This window comes from Trematomus bernacchii, unplaced genomic scaffold, assembly GCF_902827165.1.
Source record: "Trematomus bernacchii unplaced genomic scaffold, fTreBer1.1, whole genome shotgun sequence".
NCBI classification, from domain to species: Eukaryota; Metazoa; Chordata; class Actinopteri; order Perciformes; family Nototheniidae; genus Trematomus; species Trematomus bernacchii.
This window is the reverse complement of record NW_022987654.1, coordinates 2,898,497-2,920,361: the sequence shown is the minus strand read 5'-3', so window position 1 is coordinate 2,920,361 and position 21,865 is coordinate 2,898,497. Positions and strand designations below refer to the sequence as shown.

Below are 21,865 nucleotides of genomic sequence, written 5' to 3'. Positions count from 1 at the left end.
TCCCTGAGACGGAGAAGAAAGCCTTACATTTTACCTTAGGGTTTTTATCAGTAATTAATTAATGTAGCGTGTACTGTACCTCGCAATATTTACATTTCGAGAAAGGCTGACCTGCTCTCATGTTGCTCGTCGCTCGCCATTGAGTTACAGGTGAACAAAACCTTAAAACTTCGAAAATCTCTTATTTTATACCTTAAATCTAAAAACACTTAAGTGGTAGGCTTAACCTGTCAGATAGATCATAAAGTGTAATGGCATATTTACATGTTTTGCACCAACGTTACTATATTAAGGATGTATTATGGACCAGCATAGGCTACTGGTAATCAATAATCTATCTTTGTTTCTTCCAGAAAAAAATGCCACTACAACTTATTGAAGGGATGTCCAGCAGGAAGAGAAGACCCAACTGGACAGACCAGGAGTGTCTTCTTCTTGCTATGCTAATGCAAGAGAAGAAGGACGTAATCAGAGGGAAGTGCAGCACTGGAATTACAATACAGGATAAAAGGAAAGGCTGGGAGGAAATAACCCAAGCCATAAATGAAGCCTTTCCACTGTTTCAGCGTACAGTATCTGACTGTAACAAAAAGTGGGAAAATCTAATGTCAAAGTCAAGGGAGGAGATCAAACGGCACAGAAGGCAATCAAGCACAGGTGAGGAAAATATGCAGTTTGATAGCAATAAAATGTGTTACAAATGTAAACCTTGAGTGTGGATATGTGGGGATGGCTGGAGGAAAAACTTCTAGAAGAGGAAATGGGCTGATTTACATCCTCACAGTTTTAATTGAATATATGTGATTATGTACATTACCTCATGCATAACATGATTATTCACTTACAGAAGGCCTGTCCATGGAGCAGTTAAGTGCTGTGACTCAGGTCGTGGTTTCTGTGATGAACCTCTCAGACAGGCTGCAACAGGATGGAGAAGACTCTTTAATCTCAGGACTGGTGGAAACTCAACATAACAGGTAAAACAAACTTAATTCATTTAAAATCTGTTATTTGGGTCTGTTAACCCCAATCAAAGCATAGACTCTTATTTAATTCATTTGGTTAATAGACAAACCTCACTTTGAACATTTTTAAGTGCAACTTTGTACAAATATATAATCCCCTGTGAAAATTCTTATTATATTATTAACAGGAATATTGTTTCTTTCAATAGATGCTTAAATTAATTTATCAAATCAAATTTGTCACACCACAAACAAAGTCCAATGTGTAATCTCACAACCTGGACAAATTAAACTCAATAACAAGAGGCAATTTAGAAAAAGTATTTGATTAACCAATCCTGAACCTTGAGGATGAATGGACAATTCTTAGAAATGATATTAATCATTGACCGTCTTTTTTCAGTTGCGATGAAGATGGAAATCAGCACTCAGTTGATGAAAGATTCTCCACCAATCATCCCCTGAGAGAGCTTGAGCTCCCGACACATACAGGACCATCAAGTTCTCCAGCAGAACAGAAAATGACTGTTTTTGCTAATTTCCCAAAATCAATCGCAATGCATTTTAGTTCTCCTCGTGCTGCTGACTTTGCAGCTTCTGCAGAACACCAGGAAACCTCCTGCTCTTCTTCATCTCCAGGCAACTGCACAACGCTGCAAGAGCGTTTGGATTTGGAAATGTCAGTACTAAGAAGACAAGAGGCAGTTCTAAAGCTGCAAGAAGAATATTACACACTTAAAATCAAGATGATGAAAAAGCCGATAGTCAAAGGACTGAAGTAACTGTAAAGAACGATCTGTTGCTTCGGTCTGTTTCTTGTGAAATGTATTTGTGAACAACCCTTTGTTTTGTTGTGAATTTGTATTATTGTTTTAATTGATTATATGTTGACATAGAAATAGCAATAGAACAGTGAATAAAAGTAGAAAACACAACACTGTGTATGGACTTCTCTTTAAGGTATAACAAATTAATGCAAATAAATAAACATGTCCAGACATACATCTAGACGTAAATATACCTTCACACAGCTCAGCCACTATATGCTCACACATCCTACATATTACACAAACATACAGTCCAAGGTCTTTAGGTTTCCCTGTCTGAATGAGGAACACAGATTTCCGCCTCCAGTTGTTATGAAAAGTAACACTTTTCTACTAGCTGACCTGCATCATGCCAGGTTTTTGAATTATTCATACAAACGTTTTGGTTCATTAGTTTATTTTATTCGTGTCGAACCACTTTTATAGGCTTCTTCTTCATCAGCTTAAATCTGGGGAATCCCCAAGAGGACACACATATTTTCTTCATCTAGCTAGGGAAAAGAACTCTACAAATGAACTCTCTCTGGCTGCTCAATATATTAAATAGAAAACCAAGTCAAATCCCCAACAACATGAACAACCGGCAGTGGCTCAGTCAGTAGGGGCTTGGACTGGGAGCCGTAGGGTCGCTGGTTCAAGTCCCCGACCAGACCTAAATATGGAGTGTGGACTTCTACTTGGAGAGGTCCCAGTTCACCTCCTGCCCTGCCGTGGTGCCCTTGAGCAAGGCACCAGACACCCCCCTTCCCCCCCACTCCCATTGCTCCCCGGGCGCTGTACAATAGCTGCCCACTGCTCCTAGTACTAGACTCCTTGTACTAGGATGGGTTAAAAGCAGAGGCCAAATTTCACTGTGTGTGCTGTGTGCTCTGCATGTGTGACCATTAAAGAGGGTTTCATCCCTCCCTATTTAAAAAAAAAAAACCGGAAGGAAAGGAATACAAATAAATATACACATGTACTGACAGTAAAATGAGTGGATACTACAGTATAGGATTTCAACATTATTGTGTCTGAAAAGGTTAAATAGATAATAGCAGTGGTGCTAAGCAACATTTCATTTACAGTATTTCCACCTCCAACCAGGCAAGATGTTACCAATGTAGCTTTGAATATAGTCTGTAATCATTATTACTCATTATAACAAATACAGAAATGTTTTATGAGAGTCCTGTAAAGCCATTTACTCAGTGTACTGCTGGCCTTAATCGAAGAGGGTGAAAGCAACCAAAATGTGAAATAAAAGGCTTTGGATGGACCGTGTGATATGTTGGGTTGTTTGTAATGCCTTTTTCAGAGACTGTCACTCTTGAAGGCAGTATGGTCTCCACCTTTAACTGAATCTTATTCTTAGTCAGCATATTTGTGTGTCGTTTTAATGCCATTCCCATAACGAGCCAGTCAGTGTAGTTTATATTCTCACACACTTTGTCTGGTTATAATAATGTACATCAATCACACATTGGTAAAGTAAGGTCTCATCTACACTCTTGTATGAAATATTGCGCTAGTGGACTGTATACTTCTGAGTACAAAATAAAAAATTACACTTTTACAAAAGCTCACATAACCTAAATATTTTCCCAGCTGAAAACCATGTGTCATAAAACTGTGAATTACAACTACAGCGTTTTTTAATTCTTGAAAAATCAAAGTAATTCTTCACAGGAAGTATAATTTAGTTTATTTTATCTTGCAGGGAAGTCCAACTCATATGTATGGTTAAACACTGTGAGGAAAGTAGTTTATTTACTGAATCATGCCATTTACTCTTAAGTGTGAATTTGGAAGCTGTAAATGTTTGACATGTACCAATATACATATTTATGAAAATTGAACTTGGTCATGCCAATGAAAGTAAAGCAACGATAATGTTCTGTCTAGACAAATGTAGTAATTTGTGCGTAATATTTTTCATAACTCAGTTTACTTGTTAATGACGGGGCTTGGCACCCAGATGTAAGCAGTGGGGCCCTGAGTGTTGAATAAAAGTCTGTTATTTGCTGTGTGGTTTGCTCATTTCCTTTGTTAGTGTTGTGCCAGACTGTGTTAGAACCCAGTGCTGTGACTGTCTCTCCCTTTCTGCCGCCTCAGCAGGAACTGCTCGTCATTTTCTTTCATCCACTTTTTAAGTTTTGACTGCGGAAAGAGAGCAGCTTTTCAAGAACCAAGGTTATGGGCACGGAAAGGCACAGCTGCGTTTATGATACCTAATGTGTTGATATGAGGAGTCAAACGGAGCATTAAAGTTTCCTTACTTTTATCTAACCGCAGGATAAAACACACTAATTGAGCTTACTGCAAGCATAAGCTGTTCTGGGATTGACTGGAAAAAAAGGATAGCAAGCTGCTCCTTAACAACTGATTGGATCAAAATATGTTTGAAGAATCACAGTGTTTGCACTCATTTGCTGAAAAAACATATTTTCTCCGATCATGCTTTTTCCAAACCTTTTCTGTTTGATGTAGTCTGACTCGATCCGATGAGCTTACACACTTCTTCACCTGCACCCTGTAAATATGTTCATATGAGTGGAATATAGACCTTATTCTATTGAACACAAATACATAAAACTGGATGGAAATAACATATTTTTTATAGAGCAAACAAAGAACTGCTTATCAATTTATTTTAAGTCTGTAAGAAGTAGCATAAAATCAAGTCCAAGTACCTCACAATTGTACTTAAAAGTAAATGTACTTTGTCATTTTCCATGCTAGTAATGGTAAATTACTACATTGATCATATTTGGCTCTCCAGTTTCCACGTCCACTACTTGGATGTTCTTTTAAAATCCAATTACTATTTCATTTTTTGTTTTTGTGTTAATTAAACTTTCCACATACCCTTGGACAACTTCAGAGGTGTAGGTTACCATGATTGAGAATCACTGCTCTAAAAGTCTGTTTCTATTCATGTACCACGAATATTGTCTGACCCAAGCACTAAAGTTCTGTTTGTTTAAAAACTGATATTTTTAATATTGTAAAGCTGCAGACATACTGATTATGTAGACTCCTGATGATACACCAAGAACTCAACTTTGATCCAGCATTCTTTACAGGAATTCCTTGATCCTATCTGTCTTCTGGATGAAGCGTCGGTGATGGTATCCATTCCTCCCGTCCCTGACAGATGAGCCATGTTTTGGAGTGTCCTCTGGGCAGTCCACTTAACTGCCTGAAAAGGAACCCCTTAATCTCCACTTTCTCTTTGTTTGCACTATTATCAGACCTGTCAGTCCTGGCCGCTTTATCTTTACAGGACTCATCTTCTGGCTGTTTGACGTTGGCTTAATTCTATCAAAGGCCCTTATCTCTGCTTTGCCTCGGGATGCATCCTTTCTCCGACTCGCTAGAATGGTCCCAACCCTGATAAGAGGACGTCTTTTGGGGGCAAATAACACTGTTTTGTGTAAGGGCGTTTTTATATGCATATTGGTGGCGTATCTGCCTTACACGTTCTGCTGGATTTTTGCTTGGTTGACTCCCTCAGTGTCGGTGTGTCTTCTACAGTCTGCATTGTTAATTTTGGGGTGTAGTCTGAAATCTGAGCTAACGACGCAATGCTATCCCAGCAACCGCCACTGATCCAAATTGGAGATTGTCCCCTTTGATGGCAGTTAACTCTCTGTCTTTTAGCAGTCGTCACTTGAAACAGTCTGTAGGAATGTCATGCAGCTTGATCTGGTGAAGAGCAATTACATGGGAGGGAGCTGTTGCCTTTGAGGTGGAAGTTTACCTGCCACACCCTGCAGGCTTACAAATGAGCCTCTGGACACGTACCAAACGTGTGAGACTGGTCCCTTTTCTTCGTGTCCTTTTTCCCATGACATATGGTCTGACATGATTTGACAAGTGGGGGGCAGAGAGGAAAGCTTTGGCCGTGATGGTTATTTAACTCATCAAGTTTGCTTTGGTTGGCATTATGTCACGAGACAAATAGAAGAAGCCTTTTCAGAGCCCAAAAGGTATTTTGTGTTGGTGCCAGGTATTTGACTCAGGTCCCAAATATCTGAGGTTCCCTTGTGTCTCATGATGTCAGTTTAATTTAATTATCAATGACAGAATACATTTGTTATTTTTGATTTATTGTCAAACAAATGATGATTAAAGAATTAAGCTGTATTTCTCATTTACAGTTGGTAATACTGTGTGTGCGTATGACTGTTTCCATGTGTGTGCCGGTGTGTGAGACTGTGGGAAAGGATCAGGTTCTGGTGTGCATACACAGTAGGCCATCTATGGGTTCTGTACATGGGTTTGCATGTCAGAGAATATTTAGATGTTAATTCTTTTTTACCACTATAATAACCGAGACCCAGTGTTCGCATTTGAATCATAAGCATTGCATGCAAGGTCATGTGCATGTACGTTGCCTGGAAAACTAATCATGGAAAATACATGCGGCTTAGCCACTTGGACCAACAAAGAACTACCAATAGGTTAAGTACAGATGTTGCAATCACAAATTGGATTTTCCATAATGCAGTCGCTGTTACAAACGCTTAACTTTATTTAGATTAGAAAGGGCATTGCCCATTACCAACAGGCTTCAGGCACAATGTCTCTGCTCCAGGGATTAACCACAAGTTATGCTTTTATTTTGTTGGCGGGGTGACAGCCAAGAAAGGGAAACTTTCTAAAAAGTCACGGTTATAGGGAAAATTACCCTTTAACCATTTATTTTATTTTGTCTTACCCTCCACCACAAGCACAAACAAAATGGTTATTAAAAAAACTACTTTGGGACACTGAGTGGTTGGACTATGGCCATCAATGTTATCATTGTGTCTTTTTTGGCTCAAAAAGGTCTCTAGTTTCATTGTTGCCATCAGTTTGGAGGTCGTTTTTACAAAGAAAGTGGACATGAAGTGAGTTTCAAATATGATAATCAAGCCATGTCCACACTAAGATGGTCCAGATTCAAGCATTCTGGATATGCTTGACTTGATCATTTTTCCACAATGGTCTTCAGAAATGGACAGCAATTGCCCCACCAGTGAAAGGGGATCCTCTTTGTAATTAAAGCCAGTAGAAAATTGGATCATTTTTTGCCTGGACAGCTTTCACATTCCAGCCTAATATGGCATTGGAAGCTTTTGAAGTTGCTGTTCTGGCAGTCCCAAATTATACCTTTCATCAGCCAATCATAAGAAAATGGCAACCTGACATTCCCAATCGAAATGCACTTTTGACTGGAGTCTGTGTAATCAAGAGGGAGCGCATGATACCCACTGACAAATCGACTATGAATACTAGAATTATAATTTACCCATTATAACTCATGGAATCTTTTATTTTTAAGATCAAAGAGACATTTTAACTTGATCCACAAAAAGTCAAATATGTGTAATTATCTCTTTACTTCTTATTGGTTCTAATGATTACTTTTTCAGTGAACCCTGAGTAATGCCACTTATTGTAATTATGTGCTATGTACACTGTAAGTTTTATGACTGTACTACTATTTAACACTATCACTTACTTAAACATTGGGGCCTTCCCAAGATCTGTAACTGTAACGTCATGGATTTAAGTGTGGCAGCTACCCATGCTACTATCATACATTATATTTTCATTATGAAGTTTCTCTCTCTCTCTTTTTGAAGACGCTAAATTTCACTTGGGGGAATCTATGTTTTCAAAGTCTTTAGTATAACCAAAATATTGTGTTTATTTTCCTGTCAACCAAGGAAAAACCACCTTGGCTGGACTGAAAAGTCACATCCTGTTACTGTAGAAATATGTGAGTCTTACCAGAAACACACAGGCTTAGTGTGAGCAAGTAGTGCAGGTCAGAATTAATCATGTTGCTTTGTCGCCACTGCAATGGACAGTTATGCTGCTTCGCCCCTCTGAGCTTAAGTTAAACGCATTTCTCTGGGATTCACTGAATAGTTTCTTGTAACTTCTGCACGGTCATCCAATTACAGCTTGACAGAGCTTACATAGACAAGTTCACACTGACACAATGGTCTTTGAGGGGTAAAAAGCTCCATGAAAGTGTTTACAGGGCAGGCCACTGGTCACCCCATTGCCTCATCCTTACTGGACAGCTGTAATGTTAAAATGTGATGTTGGAACTATGGGCGTTAGCACAAGTTGGCGGGTTAACCGAGAAAATGTATTTTATTGTGAGGCTGTTACACTGCGGTAGCAATGGTAACATACTGCAATGTTCTCCTCCATCAATATAACGGCCTATAATTTTTGTATAATCTTTGTTGACCCACAACGTACAAAAGAAAAAACTCTTCCCGGACAACAATTGGCCAGTTGAGGTCAATTAAACTCTCTGCTGAGAGGCTGTTGGCTGACCCACGCACCCCGAAAACAATGGCCACTATTATGCATTCTCAGACTTGTATTCTGTACAGGCACGTACTTCTGCCCCAGAACAACCCCCTCGGAGACACTGGAATGAAACATGAACTAATTTGTGTCTTGGTGGTTTCTCCCATTCTTAACCCCAGCCTCTGACCAAGGCAGAGCAGAGCGTCGCAAACGGTTTCATGTATTTATAAATAGGCAGAGAGAAAAGGGGAAAGAGAGAAATGAGCCCAACAGATGACTGAAACCATATGGAACCGGTGGAGAGTAACTCATCTTGTGACAACATAGCACGCTACCTCCCACCCCCTCAAGTCCCACTCTGTCTCATGTCACAGCCGTTCAGGAAAGACTGCAATTGGAGAAGGTCAATCGGTGGCTGGGGCCAAGAACAAAGTGATGGTGATTTTCAAAAAGTACATGCGGGATCTGAGGAGGAAATGGTTTTGCCGCCAAACACTCAATTATATGTAATTACAACAATTCAACCTTGGAGGATGGTTTATTCCATTTTATTATGAGGTTCGCTCTTTCATGTCTTATGAGGGGAAGAAGGGGGGAAGAGGAGGGTTGGGGGTGACATGAACAGCGACAGGGACTTCATGTGAAACAGATACTTGGTCCCTCATCTGAATGCTTTATTTTTTCCTTTTATGACCAGCAGCAGTTGGGACCTTGGACAATTATATGTTTTACTTTTATCTGATATTTGATGGATCAATCTTCACACACAATAACACTACCTGAGTGACTCCTGACTCTCATCAAACAAACCCATAGGCCTGAAAAGGCAGCCGTAAAATATTTAAAGGGGTTCTCCAGTATTTTTGATTTGCATGGTAAAGTTGTTAAGAGGCCCACAGAGACCCGATAAAAAAAAGAAGGGCCAAGATCCAATTAGCAGAGGCCTAGATGACCTGACTGACTCCAAATCTGTATTAAGGTTCGAATGAACTGGATCCTATGCAACTCCTATTGTCTTTTCAAGGAAGGTTTTCTGTTTGCGATAACTATTCAAGTCTCAAGCTCAAGGTGAGATAACCCTGACGACATTAGTCGTTTTTTGTTTTAAAATTAGAAAGGCTCCCGTCATAGCCACAGAAGAATTATACAACTTTTTATGGAGGATGTCTAGTTTTGATGAGCAAACTGAAACTTGTGTGTAAAGTTGGGGGAATGCCCCGTTAATATATTTTAAACTCCCACATTTGTTTTTGAATAGTCACAATGACAATTTGCATTTACTAGATAGTGGGTGGTTAAGACTTTTCTCAGCCTAACCACAGCTCAACAATAAAAAGTGTCAATAAAAAGTGTCAACAAATTAAAATATGCACATAAGAGGCGAACAATTTTGTCCGCCTGTCAAAATCTGAATCTGGATCACTTTCAGATTTAACTCAAAATCTTCTTCAGTGCAAAAGCTCTGACTCACATCAAATTCATTGGATTTTTTATTCGACAGAGGTCAATTGTGTATTTCCACTGAAGCATCTTCACAAAGGACAAAGACCTACTCAATGTAACTGAGCTCTGTGGCTCTCTTGAGTTAAAAGACTTACCGATTTCCCTGTCTCACTGTAAATGTAACCTTCTACTTTAAAAACACACTCAAATATCAGCCGAGTCAGTGTCGCAGCGCTAGACCGCTGAACATCCACCTCCACACCACCACACCCCAAGTGGAAGACTGAGAACCCTGTGTGATTGAGAGTCACATTTAATTTTGCTTAACGTTTTATGTGTGTTTCTCTGCTGAAATATAGGCCTCTTAACAAGACGGAATCACAGACGTGGGCAGAGAGGAGGCTTTGAAATGCGGCAACCCCTGAACCAGAAAATAATCAAGGGGACTTAGGCATGGCACTGTGGCCGGAAATTCACTGTGAATACTGGTTTCAACCATGACCATTTGAGAGCCCAACTTTTTGGCTTTCCCATTGATTTCAAGGCTCCCCCACCTCCTCCTCCTCCTGTCTCATTCTCGGCTGTATGTCACACACTCAATTTGGGCTCCTTCTTGACCTAAAAGTTGATGAGTAGCGTCTCTGTTTTCGGGGGAAGCTCTTTTCAGCAAAAAACAAACCGATGACTGCCTTTGGTCCAACTGTTACACGCAAAAATGTGCACATGCGTGCCCAAGCGTACAATATGCGCCTTTTAGACCTGGGGCCTCCATTTCTTCACAACAAATCACTATTCTGCTCTTCCAGCATGAAATGTTGCTCACTGTTCCCCCCTCTGTTATTCCTCCTGGTCTTCTTCCACAGCGGAGGAAGAAATTGCGGTTGTGAGTTTAGGCCAAGTCTCCCCACAGCTTGTCCTGATTACTAAGTAGACAAGTACCCATGGTTAGACAGAACCGGGACTCTGGACCTCGTTTCCCCTCGGAGTGACGGTCTCTGAGGTTTCTCTGAAGGACGAGGGACCCAAGTGGATCATGGATGCACTCCTGAAATAAACCTGCTTTTAATCATTCACCACCATGGTGGTTAATACGTGTTGTGTAGACATTATAACAGTGCATTGATAAAGTGGGTCATGACCTCATTCCGCAAGTGGGTATACACACTGTATAATTTAGTTTTGAATAAACAAGGTTGGACCGCATGTCACTGTCTGGCACGTCCTTATAATCTTAATGTTCCCATCAGCCCTCAGAAGACCAACCAACCTTGCAGTTTTTTAATCTGCAGTTTCCACTCCTCCTTTTCCTTTTTCCCCGTCGTCTCCTCCTCTGATCACTGCTTCCCCTCTGAATTGTATCAGCGGCTTACTGCCTTCCAGCCAATTAGTAAAGGCAAACACAACAACAATCAGTCTCTTGGCTTAATGCACTCCACCTCTTCAGCAGTAAATACCAACTGATTCCTCAAAGTATTGTCATTCAGGAGGGCCCCGCTGTCTCTGGTCTTTGTCCAGAAGAGAGGGCCCCCTTTGAAATGGCAGGCCATACCAAAAACACAACTTGTTTGAGAGTGGGACAAAGGCTCGAGGGAGTATCACAATGGCTGATAAAGGCAGATTACAGTCAACTGGCCGTTTCATCAGCAGAGCGGGTTGTGTTTTATTGTGATACAAGGACGGGTCGTGACACAGGTCGCTAGAACTGTCTGCTGCCGAGGTTCAAAGAGAAACTTTTTTATTGCAAATGTTGAGAAATTGTTGATTTAATCAGCGCATATTTATTTGAGTTATATTAGACGTAACTTCAGTTCATATTGGGGAATGTTGGTTTTCTGCTTTAACAAGTAGCAATAGGATCTAAATTAGAACAACAATAGGATGTCAACAACAGAGCTACTGGTGTTGCAAGATGGCAGAAAGACCAAAGGGAAAGTCTTGTTAGGCTTTACACATTATGTAAACTAAGGGCAATTATTTAAAAAGAACAAACACGAAATTACCATTAGCACAGCACCTTTTTAAAATGATCATGCAAACATTTAGAAATGTGAATAAATATCTCCTGATATATGTATAAAACACAAGAAGAAAATTAACATAGTATCCTGGATGAAAATATAGGAGAAATATAAATATACTGCATAAAACCAAGTGTAAAACTATAGACTGTTTAAAAGTTATAATACTTTTGGTTCACACTGAAATTGAGCAAAAACATGTCTGTTTTTTCTGGCTTAAATCTTTGTCTTCGGAAAAATAAACGCATAGTGCTGTTTAATATTTTGTATTGAGCAAGAGAAGGAGTACGAGTCTGTTGTTGTTAAACGACTTGTGTTTTTTAAAATCATATACAACATATTTATTATTTATTTATTGTAAACCACGTTGGACATTTTACTCTATAATCTGTTCAATATTTATACTCCATATTCCATATATTTTGAATATATATATATATTTGTATATATATATATAATATCTGCATGTATATTTTCTATTTCGACATGTATATTTTATATTTTATTTTATTTTTCTTTCTATTCTTGTATATTTTGTAGTTTTGTTTTATTGTAAAATGCCTTTTATGCTGCTGTAACAACAACAATTTCCCAATTTGGGATCAATAAAATACTATCTATCTATCTACCTATCTACCTATCTATCTATCTATCTATCTATCTATCTATCTATCTATCTATCTATCTATCTATCTATCTATCTATCTATCTATCTATCTATCTATCTATCTATCTATCTATCTATCTATCTATCTATCTAATCCTTAACAAAAACTTTTTCACAGAGCTTCTTAATATCTGATTGTTGTGTATAGGTTGGATATATTCGTATAGTTGTATTATTAGTTAGTTATTTGTCACTTTCTACTGCACACAATCTTCTATAATATCATCATACTTGTGATGGTGTTATAAGCTTTGATTTACTCTGTATCAGTATTACTGTAGGCCAAGAGAGTAAATTAACTTTATAGCCTGCTCACAAAGTCTGAGGTATAGGAGAGAGAGCTTCATCACAATAACAAAGAAAAGGTAATCAAGAGACAGTACCAAAGAGCATGACAAAAGGAGCACGCTGTAAAAGAAAACTGCTTTGTATGTAAATCATTTGAGTTTCCTTGGCGTCATGTGAAAGTATGCAGGACGGTGCAAAGAATCCCAGGCATGTTGCTGGTATGGGAAGGCCCTGACGCCAGACCCAGTGGCGGTGCCATTGTCAATTTGTCCACCCGAAACACAGAGAGCGAGGGAGGGATGGGAACAAAGGGAGGGATGGGTAGACAGACGGAGGACAAAAAGGAAGAATGAAAGGAAGGAGAGTATGATGTAAGGAGAGAAAAGATGGAGAGAGGAGCCTCCAAACAAACCATTAGGGGGGGGAGACAGGTGCCTGGAGGCTACGCTGGAGACGCAGGGGTGAGGAAGGGGGCGAGCCAGGAAGATGGATGACGCAGCCCCCTGCTGAGCGTCCGTCTCAGACTCCCGTCTACGACTTCTCCGCGCTCCTGTGAGCACAGTGGGACGACCTGAAGAGTACAGCAGCACAACACACATCTTCTCCTATTCTCCTACATTTCTTTATACATTTACCTACTTTATCCTACATATAAGCACATGTAATCCTCACCCATATACACACCAATGCTGTCCCACATCCTCCCCTGCTTTCTCTCTCCCTCTCCCTCGCTCATTAGGGGTCATTTTCACTTCAAAGCCCCTCCATTATCTGCCATATCTGAGGGCAATTAGGAATGGGGTGACTTTGAGCGGCAGGCACGGCCACGGCATTATAACTACTCATCTTCTGTCAGGAGGGCCTTTGTGGGGGCCGTCGACATTGATGGAGAGGATACTGGGGGCCCCCAACGACCCCCCCTTCCCACTCACCCCTCCATATACCCCCAGCCGGCCCCTCCTTTTGACTGGTAAACTGTGGAGTAAAACGGTGCGTAATTAAGTGGCAGTCAAAGCAGGTCCTGTTTGGCTGTGACGGGCTTGGCGGGGGAGAGTCGGGGTTGAGGCGGCAGTTTGGGATGAATGAGAATGGCCAGAACACAATAGCAAGGCTATGAAGCGCAGAAGGGAAAAACCTACTTTGGATGAAATAAAGTCAATGTTTACTCACCTACAGTTACTCTGTGTAAAAACAGGGAGGGAAAGTTGTTAAAGTACTTATTTAACAACTACTACTTATATGTATGAGCACAAACTTATGCTAACAAACACAAATAACGCATGTATCCAACAACATTACCTTAAATACATCTACTCCGCAGAGAGCTCAATTTGAGTCATGGCCTCCAAAATCAAAGCGCTGTCCGTGTTCACGACTTCCATTTTGTCATTTATGGCATCTCTTTATACGAGTGTGAAACAGAGGAACAGTGAGTGAAGCTGTCACCAAATAAATGTCTCATTATATTCACTTTCCTTTCCGAAACAGCTATTACTGCTCCATGCTGGTGAATATATGCAGACATGCACAGGGCCCCTCCGTGTGCGCTGAGTGGTATATGAGACTTTCTTTAGGATGGTGGTTACTGTGGAGCTGCTGCCAAAGTAATGAAAAGAGCCAACAGTAAACTACAAAGTGAACACAGCTGTAGTAAGACATTGTTAAGTATGTATGTTTTGTATAATGTATCTGAAGAAGTTTGAGGGGGAAATCAGGAATAAAACGTAAAAATAGTTATGGATAGAAACATGTCTACTACTTCTTTAACTGCCAAAGATACTCAAATCTTATCTGATATTGTACATTTTTCCGTTGGCGGGTCTACAAAGCGCATACTCCCTTTCATATCTGCACCTTGAAGGAATGCGGTGGAAGGGAGCTGATTTAGCCGGTCTTTGATGCTCCCACTAGTTAGCCATCTCCCACTGAGCACTGACATCCTGTCAGCATGAAACCTCTTCTCATCCCCCGGGTTAGTCACTACATGACCACAAGATGTTTGTGTGTGTGTCTTTGTGTGTGTGTTTGTGTGTGTGTGTTTAAGAGACAGCGAAGAAGAGAGTTCCTATACAGGAGGAAGAAGGAACAGTGGAAACAGACTATGGAGAAAAGGTTGAACTTGCAGTTACTTAAACTATAAAAGTTGAGTTTAAATAGAGCCAAAGTGAATTTATATTCTGCGCTCTGTAAGGAAATATCATTAAAAATCCCATTTACATTTATAATCTGTAGAGGCTGATGAATTTGAAAAAGATAGACGGATGAAGAAATCCAAACTGAGACATTTCTTTGAGTAAGAAGCCTATTTTTGTAAGTTTTGACCAGCATTTCTTTAGGTAAAATATAGGACATTTTGAACCTTATTACAGTTCACGGAAGGACTACTTTGTTAAACTCTGACCTACACTGCAGAAATCTGAAATACTACCCTGATGGTACAACCTCTGCCTGTCATCACACAGGATTGGTGGCACGCAACCTTTAGTGAGCATGTGGAGTGAGCATGGACGAGCAGTGGGTGGAAAAAATGGACAGTGCAGGTGAAAGAGAGAAGGAAAGGGGAAGCTTCTAAAAAGATAAAAGCCCCTGATAAATGTGCAGCTATATGAGAACAAAGGACATGGTAAGTTAAAAAAAATAAGGATTACAATGAATTAATCATTTAAAAAAAGCTGGACAGGCCGCCCTCAGTACGTCATAATATCACAATCACCCTATCCAAGCAGATTTCATGGAATAAAAATATCTAATTAATGGCTTCAAAATTGAATTATGCTAAGTAAGAAAGATGTGTTTATTTGCTTGGATTTAAGGTTAAAAATGAAAAAACTGCATAGTATTTTCTGTCAGAAGGACCTCAAGTTTCTACAAAAGCTGCATGATGATCTACAAAAGTCTTAAAAGATTCTTGATACCCAACAGAATTAAATGTGAAAATATATTTAAGGGCAATAGATTAACTTTTCGTTTTTAATGAACTATTTAGGATTTTTTTTTAAAGTTAAGTTTTTGGGAGAAGTATTGCAATTCCTTAAAGACATGCTTGTCATAGTTGTGTACACACAGTTTACTGCAATGACACATTTTTGACTTACGGTTTTAAACCCCAAATAAAGATATTTTGTTGTATTAACTATAATAGATGGATTACAGTAATGGATCCATCACCACTTATTGTTTGTCATTCTTTTAAACATGCACTTTGTTCCAACTTTACGGTATTGACACTTCTCTATAAGCAATCAGAGCCGGAGCACCTCAGCTTTCAGCTAAATACTTAACTTGTAATACCCTGAAGGCTGGGTGTTATTTGTTGCAATTACTTTTTTGGGCAATTATAAATCCTCACCTATCCAATAAAGCCATTCACACAACCCTCTAGGGCCCTCGACACTGTCATCTAAGCGCCGTGTCGAATTAGTGTGAAGTAAACCCGGGTCTCACGCCACCTTAATTGTATGTTGCAGCAGCCCGTAGGTGGTTGAGGTTTCAAATAGCTTTAATTGATGCTGAGGTAACAAACAGGTAACAGAATCGCAGGGGGAGCACTGCCAGCGGGAAAACTTAGAAATACTGAAAGAGTGTCTGTGTCAGGACTTTGTTCACCAACACAAGCCCTGAAAAGTGAGCTTAAGGAAATGTTGAAACTGAACCAAGTATGTGCTTCAGTTGTTGTTTAAACCAATGTAATGTACTTTTTATGGCACTTTTGAATCCCCTTTTATTATCCTTCACACACACACCCCTTACAGTAGTTAACCCACTCTTCTTTCTTCTGTGGGTTTGATGGGGGGGATCATGCCTTGGGACCTCTCCCTTCACACATTCCCCCTCCTGCCCCCCCTCTCCAAACACCAAACTGTGAAGTCCTAATGAGTAATAATCCCTATTCTCGCCCCAGCTAAAAAGGGAGAGTCAAGCGGCGTCATTGACCCTGGTTTTCGACAGCACGTTCCAAAGATTAAGCAAACACTGGTAATTGCCCTAGAGATCAGGTTCTGTTTTGACTGTTTGTCGTCCTCGCGCCGCCTGGTGTGTATTTGATCTGCAGAGGGATGGCAGCAGTGCTCCTCATTCACTCCTCACATCTCAGCTCCATGTGGAGAGACAGCAAACCACCGGGAGAGCAGGGAGTCTGGGTTCATACACAAACATGCACACACACAGTGGTAAAATGTGAATTAGCAGCCACTTACAGCATGATGTGTGCATGCAGTTTGCTTTCCTCTGACCAAGTCATAATGATTTCACGAGTTTCTTCTGAAAGTGGCTGGAAATCTTGCATAAAACAAAAAAACAGATCCTGCATGTGCTCGCATGCAATGAGCACATAAACAGATTGGATCAAAGTCAAACATTTATACACTAAAACAACAAAATATATTTCTAATAAAGGGTAATTCAGTTTCATTATACCATCCTGGGGTGATTTTGGAAGTCGGAGTGGAAAAAAGACATAAAATTTCATGCTTCCATGCTGGATAACATGGTCATTAAAACAAACAATTCCTGCCCGCTTTTATTGGCGCAAACAAATCATGTCCAGGCAGCCACAATAAGCACTGCTAACTAGTCACGATTCTTTCCTTATATAAGTCACGTGGTGTTGGTTAGAACTTAAATCCCAGCATTTAGAAAATAAATTCAACCCCATGATATTTCCTTTTTAGTCAAAGTACATTTTTATTTAAACTATTAATTATAAAGCTTCAAAATGGAACCTGATCGTCTGAAAATACCAGGCTAGGATTTTAAAAACTCTCCTTGCCAACTAGAGACTATCACATGCAATTTTTTAGGATTTGTTGGCCTCTTTTCCAGCAGCCCTCACTTTTTGTGAAACATGACATGCTGACAAATGATTGCCCAGATGAGTCGGCAGCGCTCTGCAGTCAGTCATGACAACCTCTCAGCCGGCTACAACTGACCTTGTCATCGGGCTCGGATCAAACCAGTCAGGAGCGAGGCTGTTTCAGTAGCCGGGCCTGACCCGAGGAGATCAAACCAGAGGTGGGGTTAATGCCTGCTGCAACAATCAATCTGCTTTTCATTTTCAACCTGTTGGATCATCTCGGCCTGTTTGAAACTCTGTGTCAAGGGCGGGGAGAAAAGTCACTTTTTGCAGGTAATTTTGACATGTCAATTATTGAGGATTTACTGTTATTAGGATGATTGCTCCGATGAATCCACCCAGTGAGCTGCCTGGATTAAAGGAGCATTTGACATTTCTTCTGGGATGTTTGACAAGGGAAGCCTGCAAATATTTGTGCCGCTTCATCTCTTTGAAAGAGCATATTAGTTACACATCATTTGGTTTTAAATCATTATTTGCAATTTGTGGTAATTTGTTTATTGAAAATAAAACAGCAGAGACAGTTGGGTTATTTTGTACGTATTTGGCACAGGAACAAAGTTTCAAAAAAATGAATTTCACAAATACACATTCAGCAATTTGTTTTAAGATGCACTGATTGGATAAATTAGTCAATAATATCCAACTGGCGTTATTAATTTAATGATTAAGGTTGTTAGTGGTTAACAATATTCTCCAACAGTTATGACCTGACAGCCATGGGAAGGGTTCGGGCTCTAAATGAGGCATAATGACAGCCTGCAGGCAAAGCTAATACTAATAAAACTGCCTGACAACGCTACAGGAATGTTGCCACAATTAATGAAACCTACCGGCCTCTCTTCTGTCTGGTGCCAAGGCACATGTGGAACCTCTAAAAGCCTGTGTTTCTGGTGGAGTGAATTACCCCCTCAAACCAGTCACACCAGGATATCAGGATGCAGTGCTGACTGAAGTTAAAAGGCCCAACGCAGGGCCCAATCCCCTGAAAGCATTAATGCATACACGCAAGCTTGCGGGGATGACTTGTGTACGCTTAAACACAAATACACAGACAGGAACTCGGTTTACTGGCAGATCAATGATAGAGTAAACACTGAGTTAAGAGCGGGATGGTTGAAAAGGTTGATGATGGACTCAGGGGGGTTCTCAGTTCTCATTCAAATCTCCTCTGGAACTGCAAAGACGCAATGTTTGGAGGCGTAGCAAATAGGATTTCGCACAGAATATTATGTCATGCTTTGTGTTCAGCATCAGTTGTGTTAGAATGAAATGTGAAGAAGAACACAAAGTGAAAGCAGAGGAATGCGAGAGGTTTGGTAGACACAACAAAGTGAGGAAGAGCAGCAGAGGGAGGAAGACAGAACGAAGGGGATCCTCCTGTAATTGCTGGAGCGACATGGGGGCCGATTCGAGGCCTTGGGCTGATATTAAAGTGACCTGAGAGACTCCAGACACAACAGGCCTCTAAACAGCGCTGGCACCACTGTGGAATGAGCCTCCCACACCGGCCACTTCACAAACATCTCTGTCCCGCAGCACAGTCTGCACTGCTGGTGTGTCATGTGGCTTCCCAGGTTAGCTCCAGGACTAGAAAATAGACATTATATTAATGTATTTCACGGGTGGCCGATACCTGCAGCTTATGAATGTCATTTTAAAAATGTTTTAAATCATCTTTACAGAGTTCTAATTCATGTGGTCTGACCGCGGCACCAGAAAAACATCAGGTTCTTGAGTAAACTAAAACTTCTTGTAATGTTAAATGAAACAACAGTCTTGTGTGGTTATTGTCATAAGAAACCAATAATTAGAATGCACCATAATGAATTACAATATGCCGTAATGACAGTCATTAAGCTAAATCTAATTAAGCATAATTTCCACTTTTCAATTAAACAGGCAAGACTGCACCTGATTTATAATTGATGGGAAGCAAAGCAGTGTGGCTGCTGGCTATAACCAAAACGTTTGTTGTTGTCTCCTAAATATGTCATAATCTAACAATGTCACAACATATCTGAGAAAATGTAAAGACATGGCGTGGCAAATCAGTGATAACTCTGAATGTAGCTTTAGGAGATGGCTGTAAACATACTGTAAACATACTGTAAACATGCCGAACCCAAACATTCAGAGGCGGTGTGTAAACATTGTGATATCCTTTGGTCTTTAGTTTGATGCGTCTAACACACACATGCACACACTGATCATACACAATGACTGCTTTACCCAACATCAAGATTAAAACAGTTTTTGACTTACATTAAATGTGGCAGAAGTGTATCCACGATTTCCCGCACTGTTTTTTCTGGCAAATGTGGACCACCTCATCTGAGAAAAAGACATAAACTTTTAATATTATAAAGAATTTACTTTTACCCTAAAATGCTTTTGAACAGCAAAAATGCCACATACCAATGTTAATTCATCTAAATCAATTGATTATGATTACCCAACAGTTTCATAGGGACAAAGCAGAGTGTGCAATATAATGGTATTGACCATAATATTTAAAACATTGAAATAGTGATATCATGGTAATAAATGCTTGTTGAGTGTAATTCATCTGCCAAAAAGAAAAAAAGTGAAAGCTGAATTGTTTTCTAATGATTTTCTATAGAAATAACTATAATATAATATACTGCAGTTATTGTGAATACTCTTGGTAATGATAATCGTTTAGTGAAAGTCATATTTGATAACCACTGCTGTTAAAAAAAAGACTCATGCATTACGAATCTCAAATGTAAAAACAATTGTAATATACAAAAATGACCCCAGTGAGTTTTAACTATCACATTATTTTTTTCTGATGCATTAATATGTAAGTATAAGCCGTTAAGCTCTTTGTGTTCGATGTGCTGATTCTGAATCTTTAATGTAACTAATAATTAAAGCTGCCAAACAAAGGTAGTGGAGTAACAAGTATATTATTTCCATCTGAATTGGAAATAAGTAAAGTCCAAGTACCTGATATTTGAATGTAAGCACTGCTGGTATTATAACCCACATTGTCATCATTATTGACCCACAGGTCATCGAGTGTTACAAGGGTAATCTCCTATTTTAATGAAAGTGTGTCAAGTGAACAGTGTGTATTCCCTCTTGTGCCTGATTGTGTGTGTGTGTGTGTGTGTGTGTGTGTGTGTGTGTGTGTGTTTACTGTTGGAGGTCCAGTGGTGGCTGACTGATGCCTACCTTGGTCTAACACCATGGTTAACACAGTCGCTCTGGCTCCACAGTGGGTGGAGTCGCCAGACAACATAACTGGGCCCTGCAGCCCACTGTAATTATTCTTATTGAAGCTGTCACTCAAAGAGCCGCCCCGATCCGGTCCCAGAGCGGCCCGGTGCTCACATCAAGGAGAAGGTGCTAGGGGCGAGGCCCTGGAGCCACTAGCCGTGCGACGCTAAGAGCAGCTATCTGTTACTGCTTTAATAATACTGCTGACAGTCCCTTCTGTTTTCAGCCATTCTTCCCCTCACTAGGTTTTCTCATCCCTTCTCTCTGAGCCTGGAGATGTGTTTTGACAAACAGATTGTTCGTTGGCATGACGTGATGTAACGAGGGACATGTGTTGCCGGGGAGAAGGGAGAATATGAACGTAACATCAAAGAAAGTAAAATCAGATCTCAGGCAGGAGCTGACTGTTGAGCGAAATTGGCCTTTTGAATATGTTTATGTATCTCAATGAAGATGTTTTCAATTTAGGGAAATGTAGAGCTCACATGTACTGTAAGGGCACGCTTGAGTGTGTTGGTTTGATAGAATTAAGTCCACATGAAATAAAACATGCTGTGTCTAATAGGCTCATATCTTAGAGATTTATGTTGTTCCTCACTCACAAGTGGTTTCTCCCATCCGTTACTGCAGCTCTGACATCTGCTTATTAATACTCCATATGTCACACACAAGCAGACACCAATGCTCAACACAAGACCATACACACACTCAAACACACACACACGGTGAGATTTTCATTCACTGCTTCATGAATTCAGAGTTGCTGTTTTCACACGAGTGCTGAGGCAGTTTAAACTGTGTCCAAATATCCCCAGGGTTACATGGATGGTACACTAGCACGTTATTTTCTTTGTAACCAGACATAACAAACTGTGTGTGTTACATAGTCCGTGCAAACATATAATATTTATACTGCAGCAACTCTTCAAAAAAGCTTGCATTATTAAAGGTCACAAGGCACGTACTATGGCGTCTTAGATTTCTGATGATAATCCTTCATTAAAAGTGCGTGTGGAGTGTTTCTCAAGTTTTTGTTAGATAGTATTAATGCACTCCTGTTAATATTTATTATGAAACAATGACCTGCAGTTCATAGGGTTCATGCACCATTGAGAAAACAAGTTGACTTTTCATGCAAACATTCAGCGCTAAAAGGAGAAATGTTTAAATTGCACAGACCAAACACTGTATAAGGTCCTGGGTGTAATGACTTTGTGCCTGTGGGAAGTCTGTTAAACTGCCTCACGTGATGTATAAAGATG

The 21,865-nt window shown here is 40.1% G+C and overlaps 1 protein-coding gene across 1 annotated transcript; it reads left to right on the top strand.

The window, feature by feature from the left end:
- Position 1: 1 nt before the first annotated feature.
- Positions 2-1,885, top strand: LOC117486548. The gene is made up of 4 exons (XM_034135055.1): positions 2-150; positions 354-657; positions 848-977; positions 1,369-1,885. The coding sequence occupies exons 2-4, from the start codon at positions 360-362 to the stop codon at positions 1,745-1,747; spliced, it is 807 nt and encodes a 268-aa protein (XP_033990946.1). The 5' UTR covers positions 2-150; positions 354-359; the 3' UTR covers positions 1,748-1,885.
- Positions 1,886-21,865: the final 19,980 nt, after the last annotated feature.

What these genes read in the sequence shown, in the direction of transcription:
- LOC117486548 (XM_034135055.1), top strand. Translation starts at nt 360, where the DNA reads ATGCCACTACAACTTATTGAAGGGATGTCCAGCAGGAAGAGAAGACCC. An exon ending in CAGAAGGCAATCAAGCACAG is followed by an intron (nt 658 to 847) that starts GTGAGGAAAATA and finishes ATTCACTTACAG; the next exon opens with AAGGCCTGTCCATGGAGCAG. An exon ending in GTGGAAACTCAACATAACAG is followed by an intron (nt 978 to 1,368) that starts GTAAAACAAACT and finishes GTCTTTTTTCAG; the next exon opens with TTGCGATGAAGATGGAAATC.